Source organism: Martes martes (genome assembly GCF_963455335.1).
Source record: "Martes martes genome assembly, chromosome: 4".
NCBI classification, from domain to species: domain Eukaryota; kingdom Metazoa; phylum Chordata; class Mammalia; order Carnivora; family Mustelidae; genus Martes; species Martes martes.
Window position 1 is genome coordinate 16,442,736 of NC_137891.1, and position 15,362 is coordinate 16,458,097.

The 15,362-nt window shown below is 39.9% G+C and overlaps 1 protein-coding gene across 2 annotated transcripts in view; it reads right to left on the reverse strand.

Annotated features, from left to right (window-relative positions):
• Positions 1-15,362, reverse strand: part of FAM91A1 (family with sequence similarity 91 member A1) — a 44,305-nt gene that overhangs the window by 17,302 nt on the left and 11,641 nt on the right. For both annotated transcript variants that reach the window (XM_080803169.1, XM_080803170.1), the window contains exons 8-16: positions 15,287-15,349; positions 10,720-10,826; positions 10,176-10,214; positions 9,573-9,685; positions 9,024-9,139; positions 7,898-8,010; positions 7,482-7,568; positions 4,867-4,999; positions 662-810 (exon numbers count right to left, since the gene is read on the reverse strand). In XM_080803169.1, the coding sequence (XP_080659295.1) occupies positions 662-810; positions 4,867-4,999; positions 7,482-7,568; positions 7,898-8,010; positions 9,024-9,139; positions 9,573-9,685; positions 10,176-10,214; positions 10,720-10,826; positions 15,287-15,349 (920 nt within the window). The remainder of the gene's footprint in view (positions 1-661; positions 811-4,866; positions 5,000-7,481; positions 7,569-7,897; positions 8,011-9,023; positions 9,140-9,572; positions 9,686-10,175; positions 10,215-10,719; positions 10,827-15,286; positions 15,350-15,362) is intronic.

A 15,362-nucleotide genomic window follows, 5' to 3' on the forward strand; every position in this document is an offset into this window, starting at 1 on the left:
AGTGGCTCCGTTGGTTGAGTGTCTGACTCTTGGTTTCAGCTCGGGTCAGGATCTCAGGATCTGAGATTGAGCCCCGTGTTAAGCTCTATATTCGGTGCAGAGTCTGCTGGAGATTCTCTCTCTCCTCCTGCTCCTCTCCCCACTCATACTCATGCTCTCCCTCAAATAAAAAAATAAAATCTTTAAAAAACAGTAATAAGGGGTGCCTGCGTGGCTCAGTGGGTTAAAGGCTCTGCCTTCGGCTCAGGTCATGGTGTCCCAGGGTCCTGGGATTGAGCCCCGCATCGGGCTCTCTGCTCAGCAGGGAGCCTGCTTCCTCCTCTTTCTCTGCCTGCTTCTCTGCCTACTTGTGATCTCTCTCTCTGTCAAATAAATAAAATCTTTAAAAAAAAAACAGTAATAAAGTAAAACACTGCCTTCATCAAGAAAACGTCAATGTGTCCCAAGTCACTAGATAAAACATGAATAAAACATACCAACTCTATCTCATAAACTGAACATTTTACAACAGCATAAAATACAAAACTGCTGAGTTACTGATTTTAGTATGTGGCATCTGCAAACTGAGAAATAACATGATCAAACCAGTAAACCTCTTCTTCAAGTCACCACAGGGAAGGGTGAAATGACACCACTCGCCTTGCTCCAAGAGGCTCTTTACCTGAGGGGTACAGCTGCTCACAGGCCGGATTTCATTGGTGAGAGGAGCCATGGACACGAGCAGTGTGTAATTTTTGTTTAGAACTCGGCTGCACGTTGCAGGGTCCAAGCCAAGAAGGCTCTCACAGCGTAAGAGATCCAGAGGAAAACCTGGATGACGAGCAAGCATACAGGTAGGATGAAAGACCGACAAGGTAGAACAGCAAAGTCTAAGGCAAAATACCGCTAACTGTCCTGGTGGTTAAACATCCTTCCAATAGACAGAGTATCTCTATTAAGAGTGCCAAATTCCCTCAGAAACCACGAAGACCCTTTAGGATTTAAAGCTAACGGTCTTTATTCCCTGATCTAGAAAGATAACCATCTACTGGGGTTTTGTGAGGCTACTCCCTTTTATATCAGAAATATGTGTTTGCTCTACCTCACTTCCTCTCCATCTCCAGCTGTTCCCGGGAGGTGGCATATTATGAAGACATACAGGCCACAAAAAAGCTGTGGCCTGGCGTCCCCCAATTTCCAATTTCTGCAACGAGTTTCCTGGCCAAGTGCTGAATTTGGTACAGGAACGAGAGTTCTCATTAACAATATGGGCCCAAGACCGCTGGTCCATAAAGCAGGAAGTCCCTCGGCATGTAACAGATTTTCAGTGTTCCCATTCTAGAACCCTTTCAGAAAATTCCAGTCCTATTCATTCTCTTAAAAAGATAGATAAGGCTGAAAGAAATGCCAGGAGACCAAGTTAGCTCATCTCCCCCTTAAGCAAGAATGAACCAAAAAACATATGGCCTGCTGGAAGGGCCCAGAAGCACTTGGCACAACTAGTACCAGGACTTTGCTCTTGAATACCATGTTCTAATAAAAGAAACCAGGCTCCTGGGAGAAAAGGCTGATTCCAAGACTGGGACAGAAGTACAAGAGAACACTGTTTTGCCAGAAAGTAAAGAACTGCCCCAAACGTAAAAATTTTTTTAAAAGATGGAGGCACGGCACGAGGAAACTGGAGGCAGCTTGAAAGGAATCCTACTGGCAAAACTGGAGACAACCATAGCACACAAGTAATTGAGAGAGAACAGTGACTAATTATAAGCCATTGAAAAAAACAGGAATTCATCAATCCATACTGAGAATATAAAAAAATGCTCAGTCCCAACTGTTACCGAAAGAACTGGAGTTGGAAAAAAATGATCAATTTACAACCATCACAGGCAAGAATGGTTCAGGCAGGACCACCACTGGACGCTCCATCCGGGGGAGATACTGACAAGCAGCAGGTGATGTGCGGGGTCTCAGAGAACCTGCCCACAGATTACTGAGTCGCTGCGGGAGGGGAGAATACTTAACTACGTAGTAGAATAATCAAAAACACATTAACTGGGTGATCAAAACTAGTATCACAATGGGGGCGGACGGGAATCCCATGCCTCCGGATGTCATACCCTTAGAAGAACATGACGTTACTTAGGTAATACTCTGGACTTTAGTGCATGACCTGAACCTAATCACAACAAAACATCCCACACACCCAACGTGAGGAACTTTCTAGTAAAACTAACAAAAAGAGACTATATTCTTAAAAAGATAAGAATGTCGTACAGGACCTAAAAAGGTTACAGACTTGTTCCAGAATAAAGGAGATAAAGGAGACATGACAATTTAATGTAGTATTGGATCTTAAACTAATCCTGCATTTGAGGGGGAAAAATGTTATTAAGGACATTACTGGGTCAACTGTTAAAATGGAATACGAATGGCAGGTTACTGTAGCAATATTAACCTTCCGAAGATGATGTCAGGGACTAGCCCTATTCTTAAGAAACGTCCCCTGAATAATTTTGTGGAGAAAGATCACGGTACGCAACTTACTCCCAAATTCTGGGTTCAAAGTAATTATACTATTCTTAAATTCTTAAAACTTTTTTGTAAATTTGAGGTATTTTCAAATAAAATGTTGCTAATGGAGGAGAGCAAGTCATAGCCATCAGGAAGAGCATCTGTTGCACACAGCCAGCAAACAAGGTGGGAGAGGGAGGGTGAGAAGACAGATCTGGCTGGAGCCAGATGGGAGGTTCATTTTGAAGGAAAACGAGAGCTAAGCAGGTGGCTTAGGAAAAGGAGAGAAGGGGCAAAGTTCTATAAAGACTAGAGAAAGGGTCCCTGGGCGGCTCAGATGGTTAAGCGTCTGCCTTTGGCTCAGGTCATGATCCCCAGGTCCTGGGCTCCAGCCCCGCATCAGGCTCTCTGCTCAGTGGGGAGTCTGCTTCTCCCTCTGCCCCGCCCCCTGCTTGCTCTTGCTCTTTCTCTCTTTCTCAAATAAATAAATAAAACCTTAAAAAAAAAGACTAAAGAAGTTTATGCTTGACTACATACAAGAAATCAAGAACAAATTTAGTAAAACTGAGAAATCAGTTATGAGTGAAAAAATGTCAGATAAAAAATCTTAGTGAGGAAAGACTAAACAATGAACCCTCTATCTGGTACCAAAAACAGTCCACTATCAAACCAACCTCACGAGTTACAATAATACTTAACTACTTTCATACAGATAAGGTTTAGGTTTTTCGTTCAACTTAACTTTCTGGTACATAGACCATTCATGGTGAAAAACAAAGTTTAGTCCAGACTACTAAGCAACAGATTGTTTAGGAATAAATCTTCAAGAGAAGATAATAAACGGGATAGGGCAAAAAAAAAATTTTTTTTTCAAGAAACATGGACTTAAGTCCCATCTCTTCCACTGACTAAACATACAGGCCAAATGGGCAGAATATTTGACCAAAACAAGCTAATTTCTTTACCTATAAAATGAGTTACACTTGTCTGGTCACCAGCACTAACATTCCCGGACACTATGATGTGCAGGAAAGGATGGTATATCTCAAGATGGCTATGATAGAGTATTTCAAATATTCTAATCCATTATCTCCCTAAGTCCCTAAAAAGTCCTAGTAATTTCAGGATTTTTACATATAAAGACATCTTCAAGATTATGTTGCTCATTGCTCAGGTCACATGATCTACGTGGTAGCCCAAAAAATGGTTACCATTAAAGAATGCCTATGAATAAGTACTCTGGCCTCTTGGCACTTGGTGACTTAATATTGAGTCGCAACTATTTATGAATAATCTCAGAAAGAAACCCGGCATGAAAACAGTCCTAATTCTGCTAAAGCAGAACTCTGACCCTGACATGCTAAAGCTGCAGAAGCCAGTCACCAGGATCTGAGCGTGTCCAGCTTCACTCAGCTCAACTACCCAGCGTCTCTGTCCTCATCTCCATGACCACTTTTGTAAAGTGACAATTGATTCTGTTCTTAAATGCTCAAATTGAGCTGAAAACGAAGTCAGGTGCTGGTGAAAGTAGAATGAAACTGGGTATGACTCAGAAACCACTGGTTCCTGGCCAGAAAAACAGAACTTTTTAGTAAATGAAAGAAACGTGTGAAATTCAATGTTCTTGAGGTGCTAAGAATTCACGGAGTTTCGAGATGCAGCTCCCCTGAATGAGCGAGGACAGGATCCTAATGCTCTTCCCTGGCCCAAGCCATGCCGTCTTTTTAAAAACATGCATTCCCGGGTGGCAATGCCCTCCTAGGACCTACTATCCATTCAACCACAGTCTGGGAACCCCTCCCCACCCCCCCACCTATCCCACACTCGAGGGTGCACACCAGGGCAAGAGCCACATTAGGGTTCGTCACAGATTAGAACTGCCACTGCCTTCTTTCTTTTACTCTTTAACAAGGTTCTCTGTTCTCTTTTGTAATTTTTTAAGTAAAATACGTTAGTATTACAACAGCACTTCAATCGGGAACTCCTGCTTATTCCTTTCCTACAATGGGATCTTTCCTTCAGGAAATAGTATGCTTCCTAATTCACTACATTTTGGCTTTGTTCACCCCTCAACCTGAGGCCTGTTCTACATGCCATCCAGCCACTTAAACAAGTTAACGCTCCAACCATTTTTGTAGGTACTAAGCACATTGAGATACTACAAATGTCAGTGGCACAGGAGAAAAGAGAAAAAGTAAAATAAGAAAGAGCTGACAAGCAAAGGAAGTCACAAAACAAGCCTCTAGTTGCAAATTCGACATGCCGTCTACACTAAATGCATTAAGCAATGATTAAATAAGTGAGCATGACCTGTTTAATTTCTTAGAAAGAAGTTCCATGGGGTCATGTCTTCAAAATCAAGTACATTTATCATACCATAATTCGGTTGGTCTGGCTGTGCAGTTTGCGCAACTAGATCTTTATTATGACGCAGAAACAATATTGTGTTTCTCAGAGTGAGTGCATGATCAAAGTATCTCTGAGCTTCTCCTTCACCAGTGCTCTGAACCTAAACCAAGAAAATAAATTTTGCAATATCACTCTCAAACCATTCATCCTAATATACAATAACCATATAGTACAGACATTAGAACATTATTAAGAATCAGTAAATCAAAAATTTGCCCAGGCAATACTGAGACAAAACTTAACTAAAATCTCGGTTGAGTTTCCATTTGAATACATCTTTGAAGATGACAGAAATTATCCTAACAAGTAAAACTAGCAATATGAAGCAACCAAATAATGCTAAATTATTCTATTATATATGTTTTATCTCCGACGTACGATTCAAATAGGGTCTTTAAAAAAAAAAAAAAAAAAAAAGCTAGGATCTATTTTCTGCTTCATCCAGAAAGTACTCCAATCCAGTTCTAATTCTTGTCACTATGTCCCCCGTTCTGCATCACTGGCTGCAAGGGACAATGGAGAATGAGATTCAACATCGCTGTTTTCCACACTACTGAATATACAGCTTAAATTCATTCGAAAAGGATTCACCAAGTCCCTAGGATATGCTAGGTATGATCCATCTAGGATGTAGGGACAGAATAGTGCACAAAACCCCTGTGCTCACTGGCCTTACGTTTTAACGCATGCTCTTCTGACACTGAGTCAGGTGCTTCTTTAACATGTAAAAATACATGCATCCCAGAAACAACACAGGAAATGGACAAAAGGACAGGTCTACAAGAGGAATGACTAAATTAGATTGGCATTCAAAAATAAGATCAACTGGGGCGCCTGGGTGGCTCAGTTAAGTGTTGGCCTTCAGCTCAGGTCATGACCCCAGGGTCCTGGGATCGAGTCCTGAGTCAGGCTCCCTGCTTTGAGGGGAGCCTGCTTCCCCCTCTCCTTCTGCCCCTCCCCCCTGTTCATGTTCTCTCTCTCTCTCTCACTCGCTCACTCTTTCTCAAATAAATAAAATCTTAAAAAAAATTAATCAACTAAGCTTAATCAGGACGAGGCTTCCTAAAAAATAGCTAAGAAACTATTTTTAATGACTAAACTTCAGACTAAAAGGCCTTCCCAAGAATGGCTAGGTGGCATAAAACGATACAGATATATAAAAAATAAAGTGATCTTCTAAATTGCTACACGTGATAAAAGACTACTTGAGGTGAGAAAAATAAAAATCAGGAAAAGAGAACTTAAAATGTCTTAGAAAACAGGGGCGCCTGGGTGGCTCAGTGGGTTGAGCCCCTGCCTTCGGCTCAGGTCATGATCTCAGGGTCCTGGGATCGAGACCCGCATTGGGCTCTCTGCTCAGCAGGGAGCCTGCTTCCCCCTCTCTCTCTGCCTGCTGCTCTGCCTACTTGTGATCTCTCTCTATCAAATAAATAAAATCTTTTTAAAAAAAGTATCTTAGAAAATAAAAAATGTATTGGTAAAAAGTGATACACATATATTAGAAATAGGATTAACATGATACTAAAAGCATTGAGGGAATAATGGATGTATAAGGTAAAAATGAAAGACCAATTAATTGCAGAGGATTATCTCAAATATAATTCTGCACTATCAAACTAAAAATCCTATGGAGACAGAAGAGTGAAAAAAATGTCATTTTTTTAAAAATATAAAGAAACTAATGGAATCATCAAAAATCCTCTAAGTAAAACATTTAATATACAGAGCTCATCACTGAAGCACAAAAAGTACCAAAATTATTAGTGAAGGAGGAGACTCAGCACACAAACTATTAGCATAAACAGATAACAAAAAAACAAACAAAAAAAGACAAAAATAAAAAACCCAGGGAATGGAAAAACCAGGAAAGGGCAATCGAGATTCAGAGCTAAGGACAAATAGGGCTATTTTCATGGAGGGTAAGAGTTGCCTAAGAGCAGCTACGGCTGAAGTCTTCAAGGTGCTAACGGGACTAGTGAGAGTGGACATAAATATGGTGCCAGTGGACGCTGCTCCAGATTTAAGACAAGAGGAAGAAAAACTTTAAATAAAACTGCTGAAGAGGAGATCTTAGACAGTCATATCAAAGGAAAAAAAAACAAAAACAAAAACAAAGGCTATTTTAGAAAAATGTAATTTAAAAACTTACATTGACTATTTCTATACCCAATTTCATTTTTTTTTTTTAAGATTTTATTTGACATAGAGCTAGCGAGAGAGAGCACAAGCTGGGGGGTGGCAGGCAGAGGCAAAAAGCAAGGAGCCCAATGTGGGACTCAATCCCAGAACCCCAGGATTATGTACCAAAGGCAGATGCTTAACTGAGCCACCCAGGTGCTCTCCTACACCACATTTCATTAAACCAAATCACGCTAAGTGAGAGATAAGGTCCACAAACCACTTTGAAAATCACAAAATCCACTCATCCACTCAGTATTTTTAAGTGTAAATGACTGTTACAGCATTAAGGTGGGGAATGAGGCAGGAACGAGCAAGAATACATCAAAAATCGACACAATTGGTATCAAGCAAGGAACGGTACCAAAGGCCCTGAGATCCCATAATGAGCAATCCAGACTTACCTTTTCTAGTTCTATAAGAAAGCTGTCCAGAGACTCATCTGAGAGTTTACCAACTTCGAACATTGTGACTGCATGGCTTTTCAAGTTCTGGCGTAGAGAAACAAAAACAAAAAAACTAAAATGGATCTTAAAACCTTATACAAGTCTATTATGAAGAAGTTCTAATTTTCTCTTTTTAAAATGAAACAGAACATCTCATATTTCTATTTTGCTTTCCAATATAACCAAAGGTGATGAGGTGTGAGGCTGACCGTCACTAAAAAGTTACGACGCTCCTCCAGGGAATATAAAACAAGACAGTTGGCATTTTGTGTCTTCAGGAATAAACCCAGTACTTAAAAAAAAGATCTCAAAGCATGAACTATTTTACATCTAATCTTTAAACACTGTCACATTTAAACAAGAACTTGACTTACTGGTGAAAGATTTCCCATCATTAAAAAGGCAGTAAGAGTTGAGTCAAACAGAAAAGCAATGCGCTTTGTATATCCTGTAGATAAACTCAAACTGCTTACACTGGCTGTGTCCGCTGGAACAAAAAAAAAAATCATTATGATTTAAAATCGAGTGATTTAAAATTATTCTTTGCCTACCATTTGGAATGAGAAAGAACTGCAATTCAACTTGATTTAAAAATTCAAAAGTATGGGGACGCCTGGGTGGCTCAGTGGGTTAAGCAGCTGCCTTTGGCTCAGGTCATGATCCCAGCGTCCTGGGATGGAGTCCCACATCGGGCTCCTTGCTTGGCGGGGAGCCTGCTTCACCCTCTGCCTCTGCTTGCCACTCTGTCTGCCTGTGCACGCGCTCACGCGCGCTCTCTCTCTCTAATAAATAAATAAAATCTTTAAAAAAAAAATTCAAAAGTATGTAACTAACTATAAGTAATTTTGTAGTCAGTCCTAAGTGGCCCAATCCTATCTATCTCCAACCAGAGAATGTTTAAAAAAAAAAAAAAAAACTTTTAAGTACTCACTTTTGTGGTGTTTCTCGAAAGCCAGTAATATACCAAGACTTGATAACTGTCAGAACACTTAAGACTAGCTAGCCTGACCTCTTCAGACAAGTCACCTGGCTCGGGAAAGAGCCTGGGGTAAGAATAAGGCTATGCTGTGCTCCTCTCCCCCCGCCCCAACATAAAACCACGTGCAGCGCCTCACACACTATGCTTTCTTTGCCTCCCTTTGTGCTTAGCCCATGCTGAGGCCTTCCCTCACTCACCAGCTGGCAAGCTCTTACTCGTTCTTAGCCCAATTATCATCTCCTCCATGAAGGCTTCCCAAATCTCTAGACAAGAAAGCTCTTTCTCTTTGCTCCCCACAAGCACCAAAACACTTCTCACACAGTTGAGGTTTTTGTGATTACACCACCTTCTCTCTCCCTAGACTTATTCTCAGAAGCAAGGTACCATATTCAATGCCCAGCATATGGTTAAGGACTCGAAGACTGCACATCAAATGATCAGTAACCAAGATCAAAGCCTAGTTCATTCTGTGAGTGTCTGCATAGACGCCTGGCATCTCAATACCCTGAGGGACTGCTAACCTGGATCTTCTTGACTATTGGTGTCCGTGTCGGTAGCTGATGAAACTTCCTGTGCGGGACTCCTGCTTTCCCCACCATCCCACGACAGCAGCATCTTCTGTGGGTCTAAGGTACTTCTATGAATGAAGAATCCAGCCACGTTTTACAAATCATGTACATCATAGCTTATATAAAAACAGCTACTGAAGTCAGCACTCAAATTACGAATACCCACCCAGTCCCGTCTTATGTTCAAGCCCCAAACAGAGACGTAGCCCCAAAATGCTCTGCCCACACACAGCAATGGTTCTTAACCAAGACCCACGGGCAGGCTCCAGGGAGTGTGAGAACTCTTCACAGCTGTTTGTAAAATAACGTATGTAGTTTTCTCTGGGGAAAGCGTTCTTGTTCTCATCAGATTCTAAAAACCATTTATCACACAAAAGATTAAATACCACTAACAGGCAGCGTTCACCTCAATGGACAGGTTGATAAGTAAAATTTTTATACACAGAGCAATGTTTTTTTCAAAAGGAAACTCTAGTATCTCAGACTGAATAAATGAATTACTTTAATCTGTTTACGGATGGAACATTCCTCCACGATGAATGAAGCTGATCCAAATTTATTACTTGTCCCTTCTTATGGGCAAAGCCCAATCGGCAATACATTGAAACAGCATTCTGAAAGAACATAAAGAAGTTAGCATTTAAAATAAACCAGACTTCAGACTATTTGTAGAGAGAAAGTATTGTCATCGACTCTGACACAGTGATCCCCAAACACTTTTATGCCACAAGAAAAAAACATTTTTCAGTAGGCCTGCTCTTTCCCTAAGGTGTTCACAGATGTAGAAGAGAGAGTGCTTCCAATTCTCTGGCCTGGCGCTCTTTAGGACGCAGCAGCAGCAGAGGGTGCTTTTTACGCTGCTCCGGCAGCTTCCTGCACGCACAGGAGTGTGAGTGCAGGCTTTCACTCCCCAGCGTGGAATACTGCTTCAGCGCCCTTACCTTGGTCTTTTCGATCTTTGCAGGTACCCCCCTTTACTGTCCTCACTCCCCTGCACAGCCAGTAAGAATCTCACTGTGTCTATTTCTCAGTAGCTTATCAAGACAAAAGTTTATAATAAAAGCCATTCAGTTTTTATAAAGAAAAAGTATAAAAATTATATACCTTAACCAAGGATAAGTCTATTTCAAGGACATTTGCAAGCTAGAAAATAAAAACAAAAAAATTATTTACACTCCTAGAATTATCAATTTTACGCAGTTGTAATAAACAAGTGAACCATAATCAGCAAAATTTTAAATTATGAATAATTAAAAGACTCAATATATTAATTCTGAAATCAGAACTTCCTTCTTTCCTTATGTCTAAGTAGCACGAATCCAGATAGTGACCATAACGATGGAAGGTTCCTTCCTCTTTAGTCTCTTTTAAAATAAGAAAATGCTTACATCAATCAATAGTCTGCAATCCTTTTACCAAGAATTATATTAAGTTATTTGCCAAATTATATTATTTACTAAAGTTATTATGTATATACAGAAAGTAACTTAAGAATTGTAACTTAAGTATACTAATGGTCTATGTCCGACCCATGCATATTGATTCTGAAAACATTTTAACCTTATCATTAAATAACTTTATCTCCTTTACACAAATGTATTTTATAATTTTGAGCTTAAGTTCGTTCATAAGACATTGTCATACTTACCTCTGCAACATTAGTATGCTCGTCTATGGAAACAAATATCTTATAGAGTAGAGTTTCAAAATAATCCCCTTGCACCCGATTCATTACAAAACCTTCAAGAGGAGGAACTAAAACAAAATAGACTTTTATCAGTGATTTAATTTTATAAAACAAGAAAGCATATGCAAATACCAATTCAAAAAGGGAAACCTCTCCCTTAGGGACTAAATTCAGTTTTTTATTTATTTTATCTACTCCACAGCAAGTTTTCTAAAACCCCCAAAGTTAAGGCCATCTACAACCCCATCTATACTAAGGACTGATAGTAGAGCACAAATTCTACAAAGAGTAACCCCAGGGAACTGTCAGCATTACTGAGGCAGAGGAAGTGCTAGAGGACATGAACTGGGTAGAAAGACAAGGGGACTGAGGCTGCTTCCGAATGGGGAAGGCTACAATGGGTGTGTTTTCATGCCTTACAGACAGCAGGGGTGACTGGGCTAAAGCAGAAAAGCAGGAGACCAGGTGTGCTATACAAAGACCAGGTGAACGGAGAATACTGACTGCCTTTCTCCCATCATCCCCGCTCCATCCTGAGAAGAAAGGAAATTTATCTGCAGGACCGCCACTTTTACCAGCAATCACTAGTCTGTGTCCTCCTCAGTGGCCTCAGAAGGGCAAGACCTTCTTTAGCACAGGAGGCAGCCACCCAAAGGTGTACTCACGCTCATTTCTCTCCATCTCTTTGGTCCAGACGCTCTAATCCAATTTACTAGGGCACTCTGCCCAGCTGACAATGAAGAGGTACTATGGGTTCCTTTACCATTCCCTAAAACGCACCCTAAATGTGCACCCTGGGAAGGAAGAGTGCCTAGGCCAACAAAGGGTCTGAGTATCCCTGTGTCCCCTGACTCTAATACCATCTACCTACACCCAAAACCTAAGTTATTCCTAACAAAGAGAAATCAGACAAAATTGGTCAAAATGAAGGCACTGCGAAAAAAATCACACTGTACATTTCAGGCCAGATTATTCACTTTCCAGATCTGGCTCATGTCACTTTCTAATTTAGTGTTACCTATGGTTCCCATCATCCAAGTACTTTTAAGGATCACAGGTTTCTCTTTAGAAGTATTTTAGAAACCTCACATTCATATCATTCATTCTTTTCCTACACTATCAATTGTGTGAATAACAACAAACGTTTATTGAGCACATGTTAAGCGCCAGACTATAGTACACAATTTCATCTAATCCTCTTAACCTCCCAAGACATTCGACACTATACCACTGTATTGTAGAAAAGAAAAATCAAGACACTTAAGAGGTTAAAAATATACAATTTACATCTAGACAAAAAGAACAATGTAACTCTACATGACGAGATACTGCAGAGTCTCCCAATACATACTAAGTTAAAAAAACAGAGTACTAACTACAACACACCATCTGGGTAAAACTAAAGCCATAGAAAAAGGACATATACATACATGTCTATGTGCTGAGCACACTTTTGGGAAGATAAGCAAGAAACTTAACAGTGGCCCCTGAGAGAGAAACTGGGTGGCCAGACACAGGGGTCAGAGGCAGATGTTTTTATACTCTTTTATAAATTTAGAATTTCGTATCTTAACTACTGCCTACTCAAAAATATGTTGGGGAAGGGGGACAAGCTCACATATACAGGGACCAAGGCTGGTAGTTGCCAGAAGTGGGGGGGAGGGGTGTAAAAGGAGTAAAAAGGTACAAACTTTGAATTATAAACTAAGTAAGTCCTAGGGATGTAACTTATAGCATAGCAACTAGTTAGTAATACCATACTGCATATCTAAAAATGGTTAAAAGAGTAGATCTTGGGGTGCCTGGGTGGCTCAGTAGGTTTAGCATCTGCCTTCGGCTCAGGTCACGAACTCAGGGTCCTGGAATGGAGCCCTGCATCAGGCTCTCTGCTCAGCAGGGAGCCTGCTTCCCCCTCTTTCTGCCTATCTGCCTACTTGTGATCTCTCTCTCTCTGTCAAATAAATAAATAAAATCTTAAAAAAAAAAAAAAAGAGTAGGGGCACCTGGGTGGCTCAGTGGGTTAAAGCCTCTGCCTTCGGCTCAGGTCATGATCCCAGGGTCCTGGGATCGAGTCCCGCATGGGGCTCTCTGCTCAGCGGGGAGCCTGCTCCCCTCTCTCTCTGCCTGCCTCTCTGCCTCTTGTGATCTCTCTCTGTCAAATAAATAAATAAAATCTTTTAAAAAAAAGAGTAGCTCTTAAAAGTTCTCATCATAAGAAAAAAATTTTCTGGTAACTCTGTGTGGTGATGGATGTTATTAACTAGACTTGTGGGGCTCATTTCCCAAAACATACAAAATCATCAACACTACAGTTGATACCTGAAACTAACATGGCAGATGTCAATTATAACTCAATTAAAAAATGACAAAATAAAAATTTTAAACATGTTAATAAAAATAAATAAATATAAAGAAAAAAATACCCAGAAATAGCCAAGAAAAGAAGTTATTAAGAAAAACAAAATAAAACAAAACTCACAAGGAAGGCCCAGCCATAATTACTGTTAAAGGTTACTTTAAGTCACTGTAGTGAAACAGTACAGTACAAAAATCAAAATAAATAAGTGAAGAAAAAAGGGTATCAGAATTAGATCCAATGCAGAAGGGAATTCAATGTATGACAAAAGTTACACTTCTACTCAGTGGTCATGGCTTACTGAAAAAATCGTCCTAGTATTTATCCAAATGTTACCAGTTTTCCGAATAGAAGAAAACCAACTTGGGCCCTTATTTCACATCAAATACAAAAGTAAGTTCCAGCTACAGGTTTGGATTTGTATGACAAAAGTTTTTAAGAATTTTTAGACTATTTCTATATATACCTTAAAAGTATTCTATCAAGCATAACAGAAATCTAGAAAGCGTAAATGAAAGAGGAGCCATAAACCGAGCAAGTATACAGTCTGATGATGGACTAAGTATGTTTTAACAACAGACCCCTTCGCAACTATTCTCTTTATTTGTTCCAGTTTATTTGTTCCACCATCATACTGCTTGTTTTGTTGAAACACAAATGAAATGCTTTCTCTGAAATCAACTTCGGCGTCTTGTGCTAAATTTGATGGCCTCCCTCTTGTCAAACTGCTTTCCTTTCATAGGTTATTCCAAATTAGGGAACATCCCATGTTCCATGGCGACGAGGAGGATATATTCAGCACTTATAAGAGCATGAGTCTGTCTGTACCACCAGAACTTGCTAGATCCTAAGAAAAGCCTGGCATAACACATCTCTGTAATGGCGCAGCCATCTACTTGGCCCTTCTCGGAGCACACCTTGCAGACGCACTTAGTGATAATGTGAGTCAGTGTTCAAACACTCAGCCAACAGGGACTGAAATGAACTAATCAAAAACCAATCTTTTTAGGTGATTCTCAAATGAGTCAACATTAGTTTACTGATGAGAGTAAAGACGAGAATAACGCATAATGCTTTCCTATTTTCCCACAGTGACAGGAAACCACTACCAGCCCCGTCCTCCAGAAATCATTCCCTTGTCAAAACATTTCAAACTGTAAAACTAGTATTTTATTTGTTACAGCAGCAATTCTATAAAGCAGAATTAGTATTTCATTGCTTTTTGGCTGTCTTTCCAAACTGAAAATAGAATTCATGTATGCACATGGTTCAAAATCCATTCTTAAAGAACCATTGATGCATGCTAACACAAATAAAGGTCAGGACACATGACAGCATGATAACCTGTCTGGATTCAACACAGATACAAGGGAGTATTCTTGTCATAAGCCCCTATCATCGCTCAATAGTTAGTAGCAAAGTCATTCCCTGGCAATTTTTGAGATTTTATATTTGATTACACAAACATTAAATATCTTAGTATGAGGAAAGATACCAACAAACCAGAACAATAGCTGAAAGATGTGCTGGAAAACATACCTGTAACATATAACCTAAATACAGTGTTAGAAATCTAACCTGGAGGAGAAAAGCTCCACTGTGTTCGAGGATGTTAACCACATCACTACTATAGCAAGAAAACTAAGTAACCTCAATAACCAGCAGCAGGTTAATACACTGATACATCCACCAGAAAATACACAAGAGCTTTAATAGCGGTTTAACTTGGGAATGGATGAAGGAGGAAGGGAGGGGTAGATAAAGACAAGAAAGACAATAGTGACACAAAAAGTGTGACAGGCACACAGAGTAAAAGTATCAGATGACAGGACTGAACATCTATAAAACCGGTTATGCATTGAACAAAGACTAAAAGGATATAAATCTGTAAAATCATTGAGTTGATCTGGGATGTGAGAAATTTATTTCAGATTTCCATTATTTTAACATTGCGTGTACAACAATGTGAAGATAAAAACAAGGAATTTAAGTAAAACACACTGCAATGTGTTACCATGTAACAAAGGAGAAATGTCTTCCTCTGAGAAATTCTATTATTGTAGATCTCAGAATGGTATGTGCCTAATCTGTTAGGATGAAGGATGTGATGTACGCAATGCCCAGGACCTAGTAACCATTGAAAAACAGGGGAAAACACAAGCACATACTTACCTGCTATACAACTGTCATCAGATATTGGGACATCCAGATAAATAAATCCTTTGTTATATAAGCCTACGGAAGCAAA